Source organism: Trachinotus anak, unplaced genomic scaffold (genome assembly GCF_046630095.1).
Source record: "Trachinotus anak isolate AG129_WGS33_773 ecotype Australia unplaced genomic scaffold, CSIRO_AGI_Tana_v1 ptg000021l, whole genome shotgun sequence".
Taxonomy (NCBI): Eukaryota; Metazoa; Chordata; class Actinopteri; order Carangiformes; family Carangidae; genus Trachinotus; species Trachinotus anak.
The window spans coordinates 28,892,114-28,911,483 of NW_027273872.1; the positions used below are offsets into that span (position 1 = coordinate 28,892,114).

Here is a 19,370-nt window from a genome sequence, read left to right on the forward strand (position 1 = left end):
CTTACACAGCACACAGATCCTCTGATGAACGTTCACTTGCAGCTTTATGGAGTGATATCCAGGAGCATCTGAATATTTGACATTCATTAGATCAACACAGATTTTTAACAGGTTTTATCACTACAGTGACAGGAAACCTGGAGATGGATCCACAAACCTGTTTCTATGGTTAATGCTCTAACTGTAAAGCTTCTATCAACAGCTGGTAGGATACTGGAATCAGGTCTGCAGTGAAAGGTTATCATGGGATGTACAGTATAGTGTGAAAATTAAAAACAGTGGTGCAGAAAGGAACATGCTATAAATGACACTGAACAGTCAGAAGTCTATGCTGTGCTTCTTCAGGATGGCTTCAAGTTTCTGTTTCTCTTGTTCCTGTGATGATGGAGACAGAAGAGTCAGTCAGAGCTCGAACACAAACTGAACACAGACTTCTGTGTCAGCTCTGTTGTCCTAATATTATAAATACTACAGTCCACATCCCCAAGCTGTGGGGCAGGGAGGATGAATGAGGCACATGATGTACCTGTTTGATCGTCTGCTTGTGTTCATCAGTGGACCTTTGTTTACTGATGATGTTCTGAGCTCAACTTTTACTTTGTTGAGTACAACATTAACAGAACCAACTGCCACAGCTACAACAACAAACCCTCAGTTATAACAATCTGTAGTTTTTACCTCAGCTGAGTTAAGTTGAACAGATCATTTTTTCAAATGTGAGTCTGAAAATCAACTTGTACAAGTGTAAAGTTTTAACTGTAGGATGTAAATTCAATGTGTGTGAATGTTGCTCTGACCTGTGATGTGAAGTGACTCACCAGTTTATCACTGCGCTCCTGGAGCTGTGTGACTCTTTGAACCAGGTGGTCGTAGCTCTCCTTCAGCTTGTGGATCCTCTGGTCTGCTCGGGTCTTCACGGACACCAGGATACCTGCGACACATTCAAATACTGTCACCTCCAGAAGTAGCAACTACACTGACCTCTTCCTTTGTGAGATCTACATTTTCACTTTCAAACTGACAGAGAACATGGCCAGTGGGTCAGGTAGGCTAGGTAGGTTAGGTAGGTCAGGTAGGAATGGGGCCATTTAAAGGAGTTAATCAATAATTTAATTTGTGAATAATTTATTATTGTGTATCCAGTCTGATTACTCAGCTTTAAATGATTTTACCTGCATGACGTCTTCGGGTGTTTTATTTTGTGGTGATGTTTCCTGTCTGAAAAAATGCCTCCAGCCTTTCTAGCTGCTCTGTGAGGCTCTACTTAGACACAGCAGTGTCTTCAGTTTAATGCTCACATTAGCATGCTAACATGCTGGTGTTTAGCAGGCAATGTTTACCTAATTAGCTAATTAGCAACAAAGAGTTAACTGAGGCCAATCAGCAGTTTATTTCGTCATGAACCAACTGGACAAAGTGTGAAGTGATGATGAATTCCATGTAATCTTATGGTGAACAGGGTTAATGTGTGAATGCACCAGAGTGAATGTCAAATTATTCAACAGTTGGAGAGAATTCAACATTACCTTATCATTACCTCTACATTCAACAAGAGAGCAACACTGTTGTTTACTTGACTCCAAAACTGTTTAAAGTCCCATGATCGAATAAACTGTGAACACATTTCCTGGTTCTAAACTGTGGAGCACAGATTTATTTTCATTGGTAAATGACAAATAACCAAAACAGTAACAGTATTTATATACAATATACATAAATAAACAATACATGTACAAAAGGTTTCATCATCATTCATGTTTAAAAATAAATGATGTCATACAGTGGATGTCAGTACAAAAGTACAGACCTCAACTGTAATGGCCAGAGACTGAGAGTCTGTCAAGGTCTGTGTTGACATCAGCCTGATAGCTGCAGACAGATATTAGCTGCAGACAGGTGTTGGCTGCAGGGAAAAATGTTGGCTGCAGATGGAGATGTTAGCTGCAGACAGATGTTAGATGCAAACAACTGTTAGCTGCAGACAGATGTTAGCTGCAAACAAATGTTAGCTGCAGGAACAGATGTTAGCTACGGACAGTAGCTAACATCTGTTCCTGCAGCTAACATTTGTTTGCAGCTAACATCTCTGTCTGCAGCTAACATCTGTCTGCAGCTAACAGTTGTTTGCAGCTAACATCTGTCTGCAGCTAACATCTGTCCGTAGCTAACATCTGTTCCTGCAGCTAACATTTGTTTGCAGCTAACATCTGTCTGCAGCTAACAGTTGTTTGCATCTAACATCTGTCTGCAGCTAACATCTCCATCTGCAGCCAACATTTTTCCCTGCTAACATCTGTAGCTAACATCTGCTTTCCCTACTTATAAGGTAATGTTGAATTCTCTCCAACTGTTGAATAATTTGACATTCAGCTGCAGAGAGATGTTAGCTGCAGACAGATGTTACTGACTGGGTCCACCCTCCATTCACTGACGTCTCTACAACACTCACTGAGCTGAGATCAGTCGGTCCCTCTGGTAGAGTCCAGAGTCAGGCCCACATGCTGTAGGGGGACCATCCTGATCCACCACAGTCTGTAAACTGCAGCAGGTCCACACACTCTCTAGCTGTTCACCTCACAGTTTACAGGACTGTGGCGAGTCAGGGCGGCTACAGCAGCTGTCAGCTATGTTCCCTTTCACTTTGATGATAATAACAGCTAGTAAGTAGATAATTTACACAACATGCAGCCTAAAGGCAACCAACAGGTAACAACTAAAGACACACAACATGTTTTAAAAAAGATCAAAGATCTCTGTGATCTGAAGAATCGATTGGATCATTCAAATAAAAATTACAATTAATCATTAAAGTTTTTATGCAGCCCAACTACTGAGAGTGCCGTCGCTATAGCAACTCTGCTAGCCTGGCTAAACATGTAAATTTGGTTCAGTTACAGTGAAGTCACAATAAACTGGGAGAAAAGACAAAACCTTTTCATGTGATGTGAAACATGCCAACTGTCCTCCTCAGGGTTTACCTGCATATATACCTGCAGACCAGGTGTGTTTGTGTATATACACAGGTACACACACAGACTCACTGTGTTACGAACCATTGATGATTCTGGCCACCCTCCAGAGTCGCAGTAGGATGAGGAGACCCATCCCATCAAAGGCATCCTCATGGAAGATGAAGACGACATCCAGCACGAAGGACACCACCACCACCAGACCGTCAAACACCTCAAACTTATGGTGGAAGAACTCCAGGCGGTAAGCAAACAGCTTACCTGCCAGCTCCACCATGAAGAAAGTGAGGAGAGCCAGGCTCAGGTAGTGAAACACCTGCGACAACACACACGGCTCAGGCTGCGTCCACACCACTACATCTACGCTTTTGTAAACAGGAAGCAGATTGGCTCCTCTGCAGTTGGTTAGTTACAGTAAATACTCTGAATGAGGAACAGCAGTGTGTCTGAAAGTCTCTGTTTTAGTGGCTGAAGACTCTGGAGGGGAGCGGACGGAGGAGGAAACAGAAGAAGAGATGAGTTTAAAACTGAAATGTAGAAGAGATTAGTTTAAAACTAAAATGTAGAAGAGGAGACGAGTTTAAAACTGAAATGTAGAAGAAGAGATGAGTTTAAAACTGAAACGTAGAAAAAGAGATGAGTTTGAAACTAAAACGCAGAAGAAGAGTTTAAAACTTAAAGGTGCCGTGTGGGCGGAGACTCAGTCACATGACCTACAGGTTGTAATGAGAACTGACGGTTTCCTTTGACAAGAGACTCACCTCAGGTGCAATGTGGTCATGTTCCAACTTGATAACAGACAGGTCTATGAGCAGCTCTGCCAGAACAAAGATGGCGTCCAGGATCACCAGACACACGACCAACACCTGGAATCAGTACCCTTGTTGAAGTACTGGTGTTTCCACTTTAAACTTTTATCTTAGAGGGAAATCGTCTTAGTACATGACAATCTCACAAAATAGAATTTCACAGATTTTTGTCTGTAAATCAGAGTCTTTAAGGTTCTAGACTGTTTTTTGGACACAACCAGAAACCTGAAGACGGCACTGTGGAGAGGCATGATGGATGGATGATCACTGACATTGTTCTCTCAGGTGTATGAAGTGTGTGTGAAGTGAGGACTGATGAGTCACCTGGAAGCGCTCGGAGCTGTAGAGCCTCTTCAGTGAGTCCCTGAAGCTCAGGGTTGTTGGGAGCTGTCCTGTGGCCGGACTCAGCTCCTCACTGGCCACGTGTAGCTCCTCCTCTTCCTCCCACTGAGGAGGCTGCACATCCCCCACGGTGGTGAAGTAGCTCAGGTATCGAGCCATGATGCCCGGCTCTATGAAGGTAAAGACGCCGTCCCACCTCAGGGGAAAATACAGGTGTTGATTTCAGTGCACAGGTGAAGATGCTTCACAGAGATCACACCGCTGTTTCTGACTCAGTTTAACTGTAGCTGACAACATGTTTCACTGTTGTTTCAGTCATTGATAAAGATGAACATTAGAAGATATGCGGACAACTGAAGGCCAGTGACTGCCTGTGTTTCACAGTCTCTGTGCACATTTCTCCAAAAGTTAGACAATCTGAGTTCACTTCTGCTTTCTTAGCTTTGCAACGTTATGAAGAAATCCAGCCCCTCTGAGGATGGGGTCAGCAGGAGGCTGCAGCGTCCTCCCCCAAGAGTCACCACCCACCATCCAAGATGTGTTGACAAGGAAGTCATGAGACTGTGTGACATGTCTGAGGTGGAAGGCATGGGTGTGTGTGTGTGTGTGTATGTATGTATGTGTGTGTGTATGTGTGTGTGTGTGTGTGTATATGTGTGTGTGTGTGTTTGTGTGTATGTGTGTGTGTGTTCAGGAGACCGTGCAGGACGTCTCCAGTGAGTTTAGTCAGTCATTCAAAGGCACCTTAAGTTTTGAGTACAGCAGGCCACCCCCCCTGCACCCATCAGTATGGTATCTGAGATTCTGGTAAATTCTGGTCCCAGAACATGTTCACCTGAACAGATGAGAGTCTGTTTACTGAGAATGTTGCTGTAGACCTGAACCGGGACTGAAGGATCCAGGATTACTCTTCTTTGTGTCCTAAAACGCTTCTTGTCACTGAAGATCAAATGGACTTCTCTCAAAACTGATGCTGTTCCCAGCCTGGTCTCCAGTCTGTCATTATTAGATTGTTAATGATGCATCATCGGATTAGCAGCAGTTTGTGTTGTAGCTGGTTAAGGTACTAGTTTAGCGAGGAGCTAGTTTAAAATGTGAAAACAAGGGGAAAAGTGGAACTGCACCACTGGAAGAAGAACTTAATATAAACATGCTGATGATGGATAAAACATATTGTTATTTCTTCAGTAATGAGTAATTTCTGAAAGTTCACATTTAGTCTTTGATCTGTGTCTGTGTCTAGTTTTATTTAGATGTAAATACAGATCTTATATCTTGATAAACATCCAGCTGACAGCAGTAAAAGTCCTCTTTGTTTTGTCTGTACTGATGTTGAGACCAAACCTCTGCCCTTACTGGTGATGGTAAACTGGTTTATCTGCTGTTTGGACCAGTTACATGTTGGTGTGGAAGAGAGGCATAAATCACCATGAGGATTACTGAGGTCAGAAATCTGCACCAGGGAAACAAACTGAAACCTATTATGACTGGAGTCAGCTGACTGCACTGTCCTACTGACATGTGCAGAAAAATCATTAAACTTTAACAGACAGCACCAAACTCCAGTCAACCAGCCAACTGATTATCTGCTGCAAGAGACTGAATATCTGAAGATCCGCAGTCAAAGACCAGAGGTGCAACAGCTGAGAGATGTTGTTATTCTGCATGCATTCCTCCATGGAGAGATGGAAGAGGACTGAGATTATAAACTACATTAAATAACTTCGGTCGACCTGAAAGTGATCTGCAGCTCCTATAAACAACAAAACAGTGAACTGGCTTCAGAGAGAAGATGTTAAACTGCTCCTACCACCGTGAGAGCAGTCAGAGTCTGTGTTAGCAGTTAGCCTCTGCTCAGGTCCACAGCTGAGGGACAGCAGCCTCAAACTCGTGATAACAACATCCGTCCGACTGTTTCTGCCAACCTAGCGTTTCACGGTCAGCGCCGTTATCTAAGTGCAACATGCATGCTAGCACTCAGGAGCGAGGCTGGGGATCCAGGTGGACTCACTCACCTTCTATCTGCTTTACTCCTGAAGTCTTTATGTCTCCTCAGCACAAACTCCTCGACCCAGTTTACTTCAGTCTGACAAACCCCGCCTCCGGCTGAGACCAGCCCCTAGTCTGGTCTGGTCTGTCCACACAGCATCCAACAAAACTACGTTCAAAATCCTGAGGTTGTACTATGTCTCTCAGCGGGAGACATCACTGAAGAACCTTTATGGCGTGAATCGTTTATTTACACACTGTTTACACTACAACACACTGCTGACAATCACAACTGTCTCTACTGATTCACGGCGGGAAGCGTTTCCAAAACAGGCTGTAATCAAATGAAACTCCTGTAAAAGTCTCTTGGTGGATTATATGTGAGCCGAATTAAACTGTTGCTCATAATAAATACCCCGCAAGCTGCCGGTCAGTGATTACAGAGTGTGTGAATAGTGGAGTGGATACTTGATAGTTACCATTAAATCTATTAATTCGTGTACGGAGTTTGCTTTGGAATAACGGAGCTGAGGGAGGAATGACTTTAACCACGTGATGTCTGTTTTCCTCCGTCCAGGTAGTTTTCAGTGAACTGGACCCAGGTTAAATTCTTCACTGTGCTGCTGTTTATCTCCATTGATAACAATGATAACAACGTGTTTCAGGCATAGCTGTCGAAGCTAACAGGTCAGCATTTAAAGAGACTCTTGTGTGGTTGTATCAGACACCACTGATGGTCTCTCCTCTCTCTCTCTCCAGAGCCCAGCTCAGGTACAAACTCCCTCTGTCATTCCAGTAACCACACTGCCACCTGCTGGTGCTACGTCACATTTTACATAATGTAAATCATATCAGATATTTTATGTGTCTTAATGACTGATCCTTCACTGTGGAAACCTGCACTATCTATCTATCTATCTATCTATCTATCTATCTATCTATCTATCTATCTATCTATCTATCTATCTATCATTTTGAGTGCATTGAACTATGGAGCCTTTTGTCAGGAACTGATTCAACGGAACCTCAGGGTTTTATGTTTTGAGAGGAATCTCTCTCTCTGTCTCCCTCTCTCTTCTTCTTCACTCTCTCTTTCTCTCTCTCCTCTTTCTCTCCTTCTCCCTCTCCCTTTCTCTCTCGCTTTCTCTCTCTCCTTCTCTCGCTCTCTTTATCTCTCTCTCTCTCTGAGTGAGTGGAGCGTGCTGAACGGTGTCAGAGCCTTTGCGAGCGAAAACTTTGAGGTTTTCCATCTTTTTCTGTCTTTTTTCTTTAACGTTCTTGTTGGTGTAGTTGTGTTAAGTCTGGCCAGGTGGCGTCTGGGGCCATGGCGGTGAGCGGCGGCGACTTCTCCCGGTTGACGCGGAGACACGGCATCAAAGTGGGCGCCGGGTCTCCGCACACCGTGGAGCAGATCGCTCTGGCGGTGGGAGAGGTGACCGGGCATGGCTGTGTGAAATCAGCCGCTCGGATGGGGCGGTGGTGATATTCCTGGAGAAGGTGGAGCAGGTGAACCGGCTGGTGGAGACCGGGATTAATGTCGGCGGCAGGTTTGAATCAGGGCTGCCGCTGAGTCAACCTGCCACCAAGGTCACTCTGTCTAACATCGTTCATCAGCGATGACTTTCTGAACAGGGAGTTATCCGGACATTGGAAAATTGTGTCACCGATTTAAAAAAGCCCTGTTTGGATGTAAATCTTCGCTGCTAAAACATGATCCTGAATAATCGCGATGAGGACTTAAATGTTTGTTTCCGCGTCAGGGTCGATGACTTTGACGATGTGCTCTTTGCTACTTCAGCACTGATTAAATGTTTCGGATGTGGTGAAGAAGGACATTTAGTAAAAGCTTGTATAAACGGAGGCCCGGAGGGTCCGAGCGGGTCTGAGCAGAGCAGAACTGCAGATGGCGCTGCACTCTCAAAGAGCAGTGAGGTAGACAATGGAGTGAGTGGACAACAGGGGAGTGAGACAGGTGAAGTGAGTGGAAAACAGGATAAATTACAGGTAAATTAACTGAGGAAACTTAAGTTCCGGAAGGTGAGGTGCACTCAAAAAAATAATTGTACCAAAAACGTTGACTTCACGTATTTCAATTACATGAGGTTTTTCCATGTAATTTTATTAGGCAAGTTCAATGTAAGGATCCCATTTAATTCAAAGTGTTTCTACCATGCTGAATCAGTGAATAAATAAAGTTAATGCAAACATACACATAAACTTTATGTGTTTATTCAATTAAAGGTAAGGTGAACTTTCACATAAACACTATGTGTTAAAGTATATATACAATAGTAATGCATTTCAAATATGTTATCCTATCTCCTGTTAAAATCACAAAGCAACAGACAGCATAGATCTGACAACTTTATTGACAGTAACTTCAAAATTGCAGTAACTTTTAAATGTGTCTGTACCACATGGATGCCGCTGTACACCTGTCATGTTGGCACTTGCGCATCGTTCAAAGACTCGTCACAGTATGTGTCTATCTCAACACAAAGACAAATAAGTACAGAAATCATGAACGCTATTCAGACTCTGGGCGCACTGGCACATTATGACACAGTATAGCATGAACTTGTTTGACATTTTGCAATTAGAAAAAAGTCAAGGCTGTTAATATGACAGATGACAATGAAAGCAGTGGCCATCTCATTAGGTACACTTGTAGAATCTATTTCAAGTAAATACAACAGCTCTGCCAACTTATGAAATTCAAAATGTTTCTGTTTTGGGTGTCCTTGATTATAGGAGGCATTATGCAAATATGCTTTGGAACAACATGTATTGGACTGCATTAGAGTGTACACATGTACCTAATAAAATTAGGTAAGTTAGGTTAGGTTCAAATGAATAAATACATAACAATAAAAACGTAAGTCCTAATTCCAAGGACTCTCTTTTTAGCCTCACCACAAGAGAGGCCCAAGCAATAAGGCTAAGGTATGGTAACACATGCAACAGTTACAAGGTGAAATAACAGCAGAACAGCAGTAATGAGCTAATGAGGGGTGGGGGTGGGAGCAATCATGACAGAACTGTGCACATCCACATTGAAGGTAACTGTCCACCTGACTCCCAGGGATGCAGCTCCAACAAGCCAAATGTGGCTGGCTCAATTATCCACCAACTTAACTTGTGATCTCACTGAGGCATCTTTATTTTAAGTGCTTGGACCTTTGGGGACAGTCTGTTATCATCCAAGTTCATCAACACTTTCTGGAAGAACTCAAATGTGAATTTACAATCAGTCTCTGAAAATGCAGTCTTAGGAAATGCTGTTGACATGAAGAAAAAAAACTGTTTGCCATGGATGTATTGAACAAATAGATGTCCATATAGAATAAAATATTCTTTTCCCCAACTTAATTATTACCTGAACATAATTTTGGAAAGCAGTTATACATCGGCAGAGCAGTGTGCAGAATGTCAATCAGTAATGCTCACCTCACTCACTGTGAACAAGGCAGGCCATCTGTTCACAAATTGAGAGACTAAAGGTGAGTCCTGGACAACCTCCTGACGTCTGTAGGAGAAGGTCTTCTGCATTTTCTCCTTGACCACAGCCTTGTTGTGTTTTCACCTCTGTCAAGAGAGCTTCTCATTCTCAAGACTCTTTCTTGTTTCTCTCTTGCAGCTGCTTTTTCTTGTCCTTTGCGCTTGCTCTTGAGAGAGTTTACACTGACTTCTGGGTGTCCGATTTTGCACAGTTTAGTGCGAAAATTGGCAACTTCTGTCTTTAGATACTGTTTCCATCCTTCGTGGCCGGCACGAGTTCCTCTTTCCCTCAAACATGGATGGACATGCACCAAGACCTCAGCAGCCTCTTCACTTTGGGAATCACTCAGATATGCTGTGTATTTGAAGATCTGTTCAGCCATGCCTTCAAGAATATCCATTCTTAGCTTTGGGGGAGGGGTAAGAGGCATGCCGTTTACTCTGAATTCTGCATTTGCTCTTTGAAGTTGAATTTCAGGACAAGTTGATCCACAGATGCTGGCATCACTGACATCAGGCTAAGTTTTCTGGCATCATCTCCGCCAAACACAACTCTCAGGTGGACAGGACTTGACATCTTTCACTTTTTTATTCTAGGGAAAAAATACAGGACACAAGGTTATGATAATACCGAACAATTACTGCAACTTCATTTAAGAACTTCAACTAATGGTCATTTTTAGCAGTTAATCAAAGGATTTGGTTAATTCTACCATGTCTGACTTGAAAATTATGGAAGACAGAGACAGACAGATAGATAGATAGATCAATAGACAGACAGCTAGATAGATACAGACAGACAGATGTTAGTTGAAATCACATAACCACACAGTATATATTGTCACTGAATATCTAAAAACCTTTAACATTGATAACATGATGAAAACAAGATTAATACAATTCAACAATTTTTCATATAACAATTGATCAAGTGATTTTTTGTTACACCCCTACTTTATGAGATAGTGAGAAAGAAGTTTCATTATAGACATACCTTAAACAATAATGTGCCTTTTCAAAGTAACCATCCGTTTCACACCCACAGTGTAGTCACAGAGTGGATAAGCATCGGCCGGGTTTTCAAGATCAACTAGGGCAACCTCTCTATTAGGAGATGTAGTCAGCTCATAAGCTCTGAAATACTCATGATACCATGCACACAATATCCTTACAACAAAGCTCAAACTGTTTTCAACAATGCTGATTTGAAGGATTTCTGCAAACTTAGGAAGGCCACCAGCTGAACCAAATGGAATTAGCATGCCAACTCTGTAGGAGATCCCTTTGATGGTTGTATTTTTGGCAAGATGTACATCATTCATCTTGGGGTATTTCTGCCTGAGGCTGCCCACTACTTCCTTGTTCAGTACATCCACAGGAAGTGTGGAAACATTTTCAACTTCCAAAGCAGGTTTAAGATGTAATGCACTGATATGATATGCAATCATTTGCTGATGTTTAGTTGCTAATGTGAATGGTATATTCTTGAAACAATTTGTGTGACAAGCAACTTTCTTAAAGAAGCTATGCTTCGCCTCAAACCTCATAGTCCACTGCCCCACTAAAGGCCCAATACATTCGATCAATTGAGGGTAGTGTTCAAGGAAGTGATGCTTTGGTAATAGTCGTGCAGGAAAAAGCTCCAAGAATCTGTCCCTGTGTTCTGTGATTTTGCAGTCCAGGTAGGCAATGGTTTCTTCATTATGAAGAGGGGCAACAGTAAGTTCAACTATTTCTTTTAAATCAAGCAACACAAGCCAAGCAGGCTGGTATCAAGTCTCCTATTATAAATGGGAGCAATCTCAATGGATTCCAATTTTCATGGGCGTTACCTCCTATGGTCCTTCTAGAGGCGTAAGTGCGTGGTATAATGTGCGGTTTATTAGTTCTATCTCCCCACTTATATGGAAAGTTCAGGGTTAATTTGTCAAGAGTGTCAAGAGACAGATATTATTTGGAAATTATTTCACAAATGCAGAGGGCAATTTCAACTGGAACAACACCCTCAAATAAGTCATGGACTATGTCAGGAGCGTAGCCTCGGGTAACATGAAAATTAGATAAATTCTTTGTAAAATAAAACACTCTCTCTTTACTCCAAAACAGATTGTTGAGTTCTCCCTTGCAAACTTAATGTGTGTCTCGTGTACATCTTTTGTTTGAAAGTTAAAATGTCCTGACTGAACAGCCTTATCCTGAATGTCTGATCTCTCACCTGTACAAAACCTGCAGAAGTACACACCAGAGAAGCTTTCAATGAAGCCTGCTATCCCGTGGGCTCCTAAATTATCTGCAATGACTGACTCTCCAAGACCTGCAATAAAAACACCATGTTTCTCTAAAATTATCAAATCCTGTAAAAGGGGCTCTAAAATGTTTTCATACCCATACACCTTTACATCTTTACTCTTGCATAATACTGCCAAGTAGATGGAAGAAAGAGCTGAATGAGATCCAGGTGGTAAATTGTTCAAAATCCAGTATACACCACAAAGTTTGAGTTTTTCTGGATGTGCCTAAGGGATTGCAAACCTCAAAGTCATCAACATGCAGTGACACTGAAAATTTCAAATCCTCCCCGGTGAATAAACTGTTACTTTCAAGTAAATGCCATCCTTTATCGATTTATAATGCACTACACCCAAAGTATTTTTCTGTGTCTTGTGTGTATGGATTACACTTTCTAAAATGTCTAAAATTACTTAACAAATGCTGACAAGAAAGCAAAATAGGAATATACTGGAATGTCTTATTTGTCTTAGGCTCAAGGATGTACTCAACTGGGTTTACCACACTGAAATGTGTTATTATTAGATGTGATCGGAACAGATACAGAGCTTAACAGATATTGTAATTCATCAATAGCTGTAGCTGGTACAAAATTAATATGTTCCAATTTTAATAAAACTAAGGCAATATTCTGTTCAGTAACTCTGGGAAGATCTTCAATACTGGAAGCATGCGCATCTACATCAGTTTCAGATTCTACATCTGTGTCTGCAGCACAAGAAACATTATCAATAACAGAAGTGTTTGATTCCTGTAACCTAGTAACAACAGTAACAACCTCAGATTTAAAATCATTTAAAGTATGGGGATTATATTTCCTGTTTTTATGGGTATGAAATGTATTGTAAATGCTAGTTTTAAACGCACAACCTTTAAACATGCATGTTACAGTTTCATTCCTCCGTAAATGTTCATTTACATGACTGAGGTAATCTCGTTCATTCGCAAGTTTAGGACATGTACACAACTGACATGAAAATATAGATAACTCAGATGCTTCTTTAGATGTTTGTGTTTTGTGAGTACGGTATATATGACTCAAGAGACTGTTCCATAGTCTAAATGTGCATGGACAATTAGAATATGGGCAGAGATGCCTGAACCTGTTTCCATGATGGCCGTGTTTTAGCTTACAATGTTTAAGCAATTCATACCTAGTTGATACTGATTTTCCACACTCCTTACATTCCCACACACCCATTCACATGTTCTACCTAAAAAAAGAGAGAGTAAAAACAGATGAAAATGTAATTTAAGATAACATTTTAGCAGAAAACTATGGCTTAATTAAGCTTCAACAATTAACAATGCTATCACATGTACTCACCTAATTTGAGAGGTTGCCCATACAAAATGGGAGTTGATCTTTGTTGATTTGGCCCTATGATGTTGTGCCCTAAGTAATAGGAAAAATGTTACATTGTTAGCTCCCAATTTGGATGAGAAACAGCTGCAGAAATGTGTGCATGCATTTGTGTGAGTGTGTGAGCACATTATAGCCACAGAATGTAGCCGTATCAAGTCAAAATTCAACACTAATTGATAAAACAAAAGAAAATTAATAATTTAATATTTTAATATTCTTCTCAGTGTATTAATAACACCACCCACCTGAATTTAAATGGTTAAGTTAATCAATCACTTCATTTATACAGCGCCAAATCACAACTTAAGCCAGCTCAAGGGACCTTACACTTAGAGCAGGTCTGGACCGTACTCTTTAATTTAAAGGACAATTTCAGGCAAATTCAACCTAGTGCTCTAGTTTCCTGATATTTTAGGTCTAAAAGAATGAATCTGAAGATTTTTTTAATTGCTCCTGTTAGTTGCTCTGTCTGTCCCCGCATCGCCACAGCAGTGTATAATGGGAGTGGACGGATCTTAGGCTGTTTAGGCTATTTACATTAGGCTATTTACAACTGCATTATTTTTTCATAGACAATGTCTGATGGCTATTCAAACATACACCGAGGGGTTTGTTTACTTCAAGAAAGCGGACATTTGTTTGTAATGCGTTTTGACCGACGTCGAGTAAAGCGTGAAACTCGCTAAACCTGTTATAAACCTATGCTCTGTTAGCCTAGCGCTAGCCCTTAGCTTAAGTCCGTCACGTCCCGCCTAACGGAAAAGGCAACACCGGCCTCGTCTCGGACGCGAGGTCACCGAAAGTAGTAAATAACGCTGCCTGGGTGGCAGTAGCCCAACCACTAGCTTCATTCAGCTATAACCGGGGTGGAAGTAGTACTACAAAGAAATTTAAGAACTGTTTAACGACTTCTGTGCTGGGCTGCCACAGGTCTCTGAAAAGACCAATAACCAGTTACAGCGCCCTCCTGACGGTACAGGAGCCACATGCTGCCCTCCAGACCATGCAGGGCCGGAAGGCCCCGGTCATCGATGGCCTCAGCGTGGAATTTTACAAGGCTTTCTGGTATATCCTGTCACAAGATATCCTGGAAGTATTCAACGAGAGCCTCGCCACCACTGCCTCTGTCCTGACACATCACCCTCCTGCCAAAAAAGGCAACCTGCAGGACATTAAAAACTGGCACCCTGTGTCTCTCCTCTGTACTGACTATAAGATCCTCTCCAAAGCCTTGGCCATCCAACTGAGAGGAGCCATGGAGCAGATCATCCATCGGGACCAGACGTACTGTGTACCCAGCAGGTCCATGGTAAACAATGTCTACCTCATTCGGGACGTTTTGGAGGTCTCCAGTTCATTGGGGATAAATACAGGACTGATCGCACGAGATCAAGAAAAAGCTTTTGACCGCGTTGAACACCAATTCGTCTGGAAGACCATGGAGATGTTTGGGTTCGGCGCTCGTCTAAATGGTAGCTTGTGTGCTCCTTTTAGAGCGCACAGAGGTGTCTGACAGGGCTGTGCTCTGTCTGGGATGCTCTATGCGCTCTTCCTGAAACCCCTCCTCAACAAAAAAGTGTGTTCAAGGTTTAATAGTAATGTGGTTTTATCTGCTTATGCTGACGATGTCATTGTTTTTATAAAAGATCAGCATGATGTCGATACAGTAGCCTACATTACGAACAGGTTCTCTGTTGTCTCGGCTGTGAGGGTGAACTGGGGGAAGAGTGAGGCTCTTGCTGTTAGTGAGTGGCGTATGGGTCTCCCAGTTCTCCCTCAAAGCCTGACCTGGAAGAGAGACAGCCTCAAATACTTCGGCATCTATCTGGGAAATGAAAATGTGGTGAAGAAAAATTGGGAAAACATCACTGCAAGCTGTCAAAATGGAGATGGCTTCACCCTCAGATGTCTTAGAGAGGAAGAGTTTTGGTTTTAAATAATCTCGTAACTTCTCTGCTGTGGCACCCGCTGGCCTGTGTAGATCCACCATCAGGTCTGTTGGCTCAGATCCAGGCAAAAATGGTCAACTTTTTCTGGGATAGTTTCCATTGTCAGTACTGTTTTTATCCAGGGAGGGGGGGGGGGGGGGGGGCAGACTGGGAGGACACAGTGGAGGACTCTCTACAGACCTCCACTAAAAAAACGGACTGCAGACCTTCAGTGGAGGATTTTACATGGTGCTATTGCCACTAATGCTTTTTTTATCTGTTTTAAACAGCAGTGTTGTAAATGAATGTCCTTTCTGCAGTCTGTCTGAGACCATTTTTCATGTTTTTACATGAAGTGCAGTAGACTCACAGAGCTGTTCAGTGTTTTAACTGGGATTTTTAACCTTTTAAATGTTGTGTTCTCTGCCCCTGTTTTTACTGTGGGAGTAACATACAACAAAACAAGAAAAGCAAAGTGCCAACTTTTAAATTTTTTAATAGGAGAAGCCAAATTGGCGATCTACCTGACACGCAGAGACAAACTGCAGGATGGGCCCACATGTGATGTTGTGACCTTGTGGAGGCAGAACTGCTTCCACAAGGCCACAATGAATATGGATGTTTTCAAAGAGCAGTGGGGATGTGACCAAATTATATGCAGAGTTTCTGATCAAGGAGAGCTCATATTCACCAGTCATCTTGAATAGATTATCTATGTCTGACAGGTTTTAATGTGATTGACGTATTGGAAATAATGTATTTTCTAAAAGTAAAAAAAAAGTCTCTTTATCCCTCTCTCTTTCTCCCTCTCTCTCTCTCTCTCTCTCTCCTTCTCTCTCTCTTTTTATCCCCCTGTCTCTCTCTTTCTCCCTCTCTATCGCTCTCTCAGGGAGCTTACCTGGACCAGGACAGGAAACAGACTGCACTCAGATCTGTACAGGTGTGTTAGTTAAATGTTGTGTGTCACTGGGTGAGAAACAGCTTTATCAGGAAGCACCTCATTATGTTACGCAGATGTCATGCAGCTGTACTTAACTGTGAAGCCAGGTGAGACTAACCAGGTGGTCAAACTTCAGGTGTGTCTGAGACATAAAGAACTGGATGACCAGTGACCTCAGAACACATTATCTGATAATATAATGACTCTGGATGACATCACCTTGGCCTCCAGTGCTACAGTCACAAACCTTGTCCTTTACTTCAAACAGAAAACAAGTCTCTAGGACAGCCTCCTTACACCTGACCATTATTGTGAAAATCAGAAACTTCCTGTCTCTAAAGGAAGCTGAAAAATTAGTCCATACCTGTGTGACCTGCAGAATGGACTACTGTGATTTTGTATTATCAGGACATCCCAGTGACTCAGTAAGAAGCCTCCAGCTGCAGCTTCAGGACTGACATGAAGTAGATCCTCACTTCTCCTCCTGGTCAGGGCTGTGGTGACCAGCCACTCCAGAGCCCACTTCTGCACCCAGACCTGGGCGACCTGACCTGACCCTCTGAGGACATGGCCGATGAACACCTCACAGACTATAGTCCAAAGTGAAACCAGGAGGTCTAGTCCTCGGTGGATTTCCTATTTATCCTCAGCCACTTTTATTTGCAGAATCTGCTTTATTCTCCTTTGCAATGCAATGAATCTTGGGATAGTTTGGGGCGTGAAAGATCCACCTGTTGGATCTTTTGTTGCCCGGGAGGTGAAGGACATTTTCCAGCTGCATTTGAAGGAGCCTTGGAAATAGGACGGTCTGGTCACACCACACTGGTTCTGAGGTCGAAAAGTCTTTTTTCTGAGGAAGGTTCACACTGAGCAAAAAATGATCTGAAGTATCTGAGCAGCAGATCTGAGGTCCCAAGTCCAGCACCATCATCCCTGAGACCACCCAGGAAAGACTGTGCAGAGCTGAATGCACTAACATCTGAGTTCATCACCAGCTGTCAGGCAGCTGTAACAACAAAAATGATCCAAATCAACACTAACATCACCTCTGTGATGTCATATCTCAGCTTTGGCTTTAAGTTGATCTGAAATGTGTGAACAAAAACCCTGTAGAACGTGTGACTAAGTGACGAAGAGTTCAGCAAGGATCTGATTAAAGTCCAAGGTCCTTCAAGTTCATCGTCCAATGTCTGTGGGTGCCTGGTCCATTGAGACTAGATCCACTAGACTAGACTAGATTCAGCCAGTTCTCCAGACTAAAGCAGGTGGGTCTCCTTACTGTCCAGTGCCTGAGTATTGTCCTTTCCACAGAGAGACATGCTTGTCCAATCAAACGTTGTATCAATGGAGAATTACTTCCCACTACTTTACTGCCCAGTATACATACTATGGGACATATTGGGATATTTCCACAGAAAATAGAATTTAAAAATGCCATTAACTTTGTATTTTTTTTCTCTCCCGTAGTTTGTGCTTCTCCTCTCTCTCTCTCTCTCTCTGTCCTCATTCTGCAGGTCTCTCTGCCTCGGGAGCAGCAGGATCCAGATCCACCACTACTCATCATTACTATTAACCACTGTTATCTGTTATTATTATTGATAACACCATTACCGACACAGCTGTTCCTGGTCTCTCTCTCTCTCTCTTCTCTCCTCTCTCCTCCCCCCACCCCCTCTTTTTATCTTCTCCTAAACCCAACCGGTCGAGGCAGACGGCCGCCCACCCTGAGCCCGGTTCTGTTGGAGGTTTCTTCCTGTTAAAAGGGAGTTTTTCCTCCCCCCTGTCGCCAAGCGCTTGCTCTTTGTGGGAACTGTTGGGTTTTTCTCTGTAACAAAGTAAGGTCTTGACCTGACCCTGTAAAGTGCCTTGAGATAATGTATATTATGATTTGGCGCTATACAAATAAAACTGAATTGAATTGAAAATCTCACGTCAACTTTAACCCAAAATTGTTGTACTGCTGGGCAGTGCCACCGCAGCCTGTCAGCATACGCTCAGAACACTCCAGTTCATTTTATTTAATCTTAGTTAAATTTGATTGACATAATATTTTTAGCTGGAGAACTTTGTATCTCACACAATTTGATAAGTAATTTGAACGGCACAAAATCTTTTTAAGATATTTTAAGATCCACTGGAGGCAGTTTTTCCTCCACTTATTGCTTCTTTTAAGTTATTATCCACCATCCATCTTTATGATGTAGTATTACACCCATATTCATGTAATTCTCAAACAATGAAAAACAATCTCAGGAATATGTTCATTTTAATTATTTCTGCTCTCCCCCATGACAGAGGCATCATTTCCACTTCCTAAGATCTTGTTGAGGTCCATTTAACTTATAGAGCTTTTCAGCCAGAGATCTGATTGTGAAGCCAAGATGCTTCATCCTGTGTCTTCCACACAATGGGAGCAGGAGCGAAGTCTGCTGGGAGTGTGAGGTGGTTTAGAGGAATGGCTTCGCTCTTATTCCAGTTTACTTTATTACCAGAATGCTGGCTGAAGTTCTCTTTGTATATATCTACAAGGTGTGGGCTGAGCTCAAGTTAATAAAATGTCATAAACATCAAGGCTGGCTTTAAAATCATAACCAAAAAGGTTAACAGTAGAGATATTTGGACTTGCTCTGATGGAACAGGTCAGAGAAGCTGGACATCCCTTTCTGGTGAACTGAAGCTGACATGGTTTTAACAGGTGTGATGGGTTTATGATAAAGACCTTTAAACCAATGTGAACAGATTGGTCCAAACCAAATGTGTTGATGTGTAAAATAAATGAGACCAATCTATCCTGTCAAAGGCTTCTTCTACAGCTGGAAGCTCTGGACATGACATGAAAAAGTCTCCTCATGTCACTGGAGGCAGGACTGCCAGTGATCACAGCCATCTGATCAATGTGGATTAACAGAGGTGCCAATCAATTTATGATCATTGTTCAGAAGGCCTGTTCGTAGTCAGTGGTCTTTCATTGGTTTTGGTTACACAGAAATCTCAGCGGAGCACTTACTGCAGCAATAATATTATTCATTTGTTGTGTTTGTGACATGATCCAGAACTGATGGAAATCCTGGTCTGAGTGCCCTATCAATAAAAACAGACTTATTCTCTTTAAATCTGTCCAGATTTATAGAAACATACTATATAAATATGTCACTAAATCCCCTCCCATTGTATAAAACAAACATTCATTTTCGCCACTTGACAAACGTATAAAAGTGTCAAAGCATCCATATCAGGAAA

The 19,370-nt window shown here is 42.2% G+C and overlaps 1 protein-coding gene and 2 long non-coding RNA genes across 6 annotated transcripts; all 3 read right to left on the reverse strand.

The window, feature by feature from the left end:
* Positions 1-25: 25 nt before the first annotated feature.
* hvcn1 (hydrogen voltage-gated channel 1) lies at positions 26-6,428 on the reverse strand. Of its 3 annotated transcripts, none has more exons than XM_071457551.1 (6): positions 6,136-6,428; positions 4,103-4,290; positions 3,731-3,835; positions 3,054-3,285; positions 819-931; positions 26-375 (listed from the first exon to the last, which is right to left on the reverse strand). In XM_071457551.1, exons 2-6 carry the CDS (start codon positions 4,277-4,279, stop codon positions 319-321), a joined length of 684 nt encoding a protein of 227 aa, XP_071313652.1. In that variant the 5' UTR covers positions 4,280-4,290; positions 6,136-6,428; the 3' UTR covers positions 26-318. The 3 variants fall into 3 exon arrangements, with proteins under 3 accessions (XP_071313652.1, XP_071313650.1, XP_071313651.1); XM_071457549.1 differs by having other exon boundaries at positions 4,103-4,316; positions 6,136-6,354; XM_071457550.1 differs by having other exon boundaries at positions 4,103-4,316; positions 5,931-6,165.
* Positions 1,102-3,035, reverse strand: LOC139605775 (uncharacterized). Of its 2 annotated transcripts, none has more exons than XR_011684471.1 (2): positions 2,405-3,035; positions 1,102-1,992 (listed from the first exon to the last, which is right to left on the reverse strand). It is a non-coding gene; the product is annotated as an uncharacterized lncRNA (long non-coding RNA). The 2 variants fall into 2 exon arrangements; XR_011684470.1 differs by having other exon boundaries at positions 1,102-2,009.
* A 2,032-nt stretch (positions 6,429-8,460) lies between the features above and the next one.
* On the reverse strand, positions 8,461-14,737 carry LOC139606266 (uncharacterized). The gene is made up of 2 exons (XR_011684588.1): positions 11,823-14,737; positions 8,461-10,200 (listed from the first exon to the last, which is right to left on the reverse strand). It is a non-coding gene; the product is annotated as an uncharacterized lncRNA (long non-coding RNA).
* Between the last annotated feature and the right edge of the window lie 4,633 nt (positions 14,738-19,370).

Excerpts from the sequence above, each read along its gene's own strand:
- hvcn1 (XM_071457551.1), bottom strand. The coding sequence starts at position 4,279 with ATGGCTCGATACCTGAGCTACTTCACCACCGTGGGGGATGTGCAGCCT. Across the intron at positions 3,836-4,102 it reads ACAGCTCCGAGCGCTTCCAG|GTGTTGGTCGTGTGTCTGGT; the intron begins GTGACTCATCAG and ends TACTGATTCCAG. Across the intron at positions 376-818 it reads AGGAGCGCAGTGATAAACTG|GAACAAGAGAAACAGAAACT; the intron begins GTGAGTCACTTC and ends CCATCATCACAG.